A 5,000-nucleotide genomic window follows, 5' to 3' on the forward strand; every position below is an offset into this window, starting at 1 on the left:
TGTGAACCCCTGATCGGATGTGGGCGTCAGCGAAGGTTTGTCCCTATTTAATGAAAATTCCGTGACCGTAGCTGATGGGATGTCGGATAATTCTGTCCGGAGGAGGATCAGGTGATGCTCAGTGTAGCTGCTACCTCAGCCATCATTAGTATACGTCCTCTGCTCATTATTACTGGGATAAGTTGCATTGCAACATATAGGCGAGTAGTTTTGCACGTAACTCGAATTGAAGTTCTGGACAATTTGGCTGTCTACAAACACATCACGTGAAACCATTTTTTTTTTTTCCCCAACAGGAATTGGCTCTGCTAGAGGTAACAACAGCACGTCTTTAACAAACTTCATTCCTACATCATAACCGCAGAATGGTACATAGATGAAGCCTGTGTGGGGAGAACTTCCACCCTTGTATGGAAGCTCACCCTACGCGCACTGGGTCATTCACTCCCATTTTAAACTTCCCATTTGCTTCTCTAGATATTAAGACTCCCATTTTTCCAATTCGTCTTTCGCACCATTCATCAGCACCTCTTTTGGGTCTTTTTATCTCTTCCTTCCTTCTGGCACTTTCTAATTGTACACTCCTTATCAGCTGCCTATTGCGCTTCGTTCTTTCCACGAGGCCTTTGCGATCTTCAAACACTTTCATTCATTCTTTCACTTGTGCTAACCTTTCTAACAATGCGCGTGATAATGTGGTTGGTTCAGTAACATGTTTGTGTTACACACACACACACACACACACACCTATATATATAGTGTGTGTGTGTGTGTGTGTGTAAATAAATTCTTCTGTTAAAACAGGATATGTCTCAAGTATTAAAACACTCTGGTTTAAAGCTAAGGACTATATTTCGGTGGACTTACTTCCACCCCTATCAAGCTGTGAATGAAACTCCTGTCATTCACTGCTGGATAAGGGTGGAAGTAAGTCCACCAAAATATAGTCCTTAACTTTAAACCAGAGTGTTTTAATGGGCCTTTTATACCTGAGGCATACACATGTATATTATATATTTATTTGTTCTGGTGAGTATACTCGTCACTTCCATCTCTGTCATTGCACTAGTTTCACAATCACAATCACAATTGTTAGCGAATTATGCATGGCTGAATACTCTCCCTTGTCACATGGAAAATATAACCTTGGCAACACCTTAGCTCTCCTTGTTTTTGTTGTTGACGGTAATTTCGATGCAAAGGAAGTGTGTCCGTGCGAGATGATGGTGATGAAAATGGAAGCATGGCAAGTGATGAGGAACGGGGGAAGAAGATATTGAGTGGGAGGGGGAGAGGGGGAAGGGGAGGCTGGGGTGGAGGGAGATTGGGTTGGCGTGGCGGTTGACAGCCTATGTCATGAGTGACATGGGAGAGGTGAGATGGAGCACCAGCAGCAGCAACAAGAAAGGGGGAGGAGAAGAAAGGAAGAAGGAAGGAGCATACGTCATTTCCCATTACTCTGCGTCTTCATATTTCCCTCCTTCCTCATTTTTATTTATTTATTTATTTTTTTTTTTTCTCCGGGGTAATTGTAACTACTTCCCTGTGGCGTTCCTCTTCCTCGTCGCCCCACTTAGTGCGTTGAGGACACCCTCAGCGGTTGGAAGTGAAGTGCAGCTCTCCAGAGGGCCAAGTGGAACCGGGAAGCAGTGAGGAGGAGTGATGGCGATTGTAAATACGCAGTATCCATTAGGATAGTCATTATTGAGGGCTGAATGGCCGTTTTGCAGTCATTTGTTTCGCCTGCTCATAATAATCAGGACAAGTAAAAAAGCCATCGATGTGATTCGATTTTGGTCCTGTTGACGATCGTTGGTTTTCGACGCCGGAGGGAAAAGTAACTTAGCATGTTTCAGGAGCTCCGTACTTAATTAAAAAAAAAAAAAAACAGAGACTTCCCTCAGTAGCACTTATCCCAAAAACACAGGAGTTCAAAGGTCGACATGACAGTCAAACAGATTCACGGGTCTTGTGTGAAAGCAATAATGGATGAAGCCTTGCAAGTATTGACCCCGCGTACCAACTTACTACTACGACGCTGTGTGCTTGCATGCTGCTGCAACTAATAGCGATCGTATGTGACGGACAGAGACAGAGACGGGGACGTCGGAAGAAGAAAGGCCAGTGTGCTGCTCAGGCTCTGGTGCGTCGGGGTCCATTCATCGGAAGTGGGACGATCCGTTTTGCCGAACTGCTGCTCCTCGTTCATCATGGCACTCCTTCGGCGTCGCCACAGCGAAGGCACCGCCGTGGTCTGCCAGGTGTCCAAGACGCTGCAGGGGATGTTTCTTAGAAGGCGGTACGTTTAGGTACCAATTTTTCAAACATTTTTCGTAGCACCTATATAAAAAGAAAATTAAGATGATCATGTTCTTTGAATTGAAGACCCCAGAAGCGTGGCGCTAAATGGTCTTCACTATCTACCGCAGTGCTTGGCTTTATGCCAGCTTTTAGTGATCCGCTGTAAGCTGTGAGAAAGATATTGGAGAATTTTATTTTTCTTTTGAGCTTAACGTAACGTGATACTTTTGGGCATCAGCCGAACAATTTTACGATCTATAATGTTGATTAAATTGTAGCTCGTAGTAAGCCAAGCGCTTTATGTATCTCCATTTTTCAACTGGATATTCTGGCGGAAATGGCTCTGCCAAGAATAGTGCCGTGTTTGGATTCTTGATAAAACTCGTGGTGTTGGAATGGCTGTGGTATCTTCAACGTTTCGAAATTGTGTGATTGGGTGGTCGCAGAGATAGCTGCTATTTCATATATTTAGTTCATCCCAGGGATGTTTTAACTGTCCTGAAATCTCAAATGGGAAATTGTGGAGTTGTAAAATTTTCTCTCTCTCTCTCTCTCTCTCTCTCTCTCTCTCTCTCTCTCTCTCTCTCTCTCTCATATCTCTGATACTTTGAAATAAAGTCTCATTTTTGCCAAAGTGGGGGGAATTCTCTCTCTCTCTCTCTCTCTCTCTCTCTCTCTCTCTCTCATATGACTTTGAAATAAAGTCTCAATTTTGCCAAAGTGGGGGTTAATTCCCCCAACAGGAAATGGGTTTGAAAATTCCTCGAATCAAGAGCCTCCAAAGAAACTACTTTTGCTCTCTTGATAATTTAAGCTCCAGTGAACGCAAACAGCTGAAGTCAGTATCTTTTATTGCGAAAGTAAATCGCGTTAATTGTTATTGGAATATTAAGGTAGCTGAGCAGGGGAACTTCCTAGGATCGGCAATTAATAACTTACGTTTCCGGGAGAAACGAAAGTTCAATTTGCAACTAATTATATTTTTGGTTGTGCGTTCATTTGATAAATATACCCGCGCACACTAGCTTGTGCACTTGCGTGCATGCAGGTATGCGAAAATTTCGCAAACGAGTCATGGTTTTGTGTATGTGTAAGTTCATGTGTACATGTGCATATAGCTCATTCGTGTGTTGGTGCAATATATGTCCCACTGTTTCTTCATCTTTTAGTTCCCCCTAGCCCCTCTCTTTTGCCCCATTTTGTTACTTGCATATAGGTATGCCCAAAATTGTAAACCGTTGTCATGGTTATTATACTCTTTTTTTTGTGTGTATATGGTCTCGTGTATGTACGTATATGAGCTCATGCGTTTGTCTGTTCAACACGCATCTCCCTCCCCCCCCCTCTCTCTCTTTCCGTGTTTTGTTGACGTGGGCATCATGCTGCTTTTCGTTGTTGCAGAGCCCAGTTTTCAAAATTTGGGAGTTGGAGTTGCCGTGGCACAGGAATTTTTTGTATGTGAAAAATGCGGAGCATTACTGAGCGCTATTTCCCGCTGCGGATTTTTCTGATGGTAGTTGTTGGCAATTCCCGGAATTCCAAAGCTGCTATAAAAGGCTGAGGTGGGCAATTTATTTATTTATTTTATTTATTCAATTTTATGGTACATTTGTAGAATTGAGTTCAAGTTCGCAGCAAACTTTACTAGCATTGATGTACGTTTATTTTATAATGTTAGTCGAGCTTGTTGTGTTCAGTTTAACGAAGTTTTCATAGCCATCATTATATAACTTTTTGTTGACTTATTTCGAGCAATACCTCTTTTGGACGATTCTAAGAATAAGATTCACGCCTTACCAATGAACCACTAAAATTAAACTTGCGTTATATATCCAAGCCTCTCACGACCTTCCACTGACACACTTTCATTTGAAGGATGCCAGCAGTTGAGAGTATGCACGGCATTGGTAGGCTCGTGTACGACTGTCGTGTGCATGCATTCGCGCATTTTCGTGCCCTACTGTCCACGCATTCGTGTACTGGAAACAAGAGTTAAAAGGATCGTCCCCTCACGAAGACAAGAGCGTCTAGGCGTCGACGTGGCTCTTGGATCAATAAATTGAATCTTTTTTTTCTTTCTTCTTTTTCTTTTCCCTTTCATAGCATGCAGGCGTTGTGGCACTGAACTGGCTCGTGTAGTGGTATCGCCGCGTGAGTTGCACTCGTGCATGACTCTGCATTTTGCCCGTTATAATGTGAAATGCCTGTTTCTGGAGCGGTTATTTGTGAATGTGTTTTACAGTGGCTGGTGGGTGTTGGGCACGCACACATACTATATATATATATATATAAATATAGATACTATATAATATATATATATATATATTACATATATATATATATATGCACACATACATATACACTATATACTACACAATATATATATATATATATATACACATATATATATATAGATAGTATATATATATATATATTATATTATATTATATATTAGATTATTACATATATGAATGTGTTTTTCTGTAATGGCCAATACGTACATAAAGTGACCTTGGTAACAGAACTATTCGAAATAAACTAATTAAGGTGCAACGGACAGTATGTGTTGTTACGGACCATTTTATCATCAGTATATATATATATATATATATATATATATATATATATATATATATATAGTATGTATATATATGGATATATATAGATATATATATATATATATATATATATATATATAT

General features: G+C 40.8%; 1 protein-coding gene across 5 annotated transcripts in view; it reads left to right on the plus strand.

Annotated features, from left to right (window-relative positions):
- Positions 1-5,000, plus strand: part of LOC135206150 (homer protein homolog 2-like) — a 408,669-nt gene that overhangs the window by 31,757 nt on the left and 371,912 nt on the right. The window contains exon 1 of one of the 5 annotated variants that reach the window (XM_064237413.1): positions 2,152-2,299. The exons of the other annotated variants lie outside the window; for them this stretch is intronic. Within the exon in view, the coding sequence (XP_064093483.1) occupies positions 2,211-2,299 (89 nt within the window). The 5' untranslated portion in view covers positions 2,152-2,210. Of the gene's footprint in view, positions 1-2,151; positions 2,300-5,000 lie in introns of those variants that run through there. 5 annotated transcript variants of the gene reach the window in all.

This window comes from Macrobrachium nipponense, chromosome 29, assembly GCF_015104395.2.
Source record: "Macrobrachium nipponense isolate FS-2020 chromosome 29, ASM1510439v2, whole genome shotgun sequence".
NCBI classification, from domain to species: Eukaryota; Metazoa; Arthropoda; class Malacostraca; order Decapoda; family Palaemonidae; genus Macrobrachium; species Macrobrachium nipponense.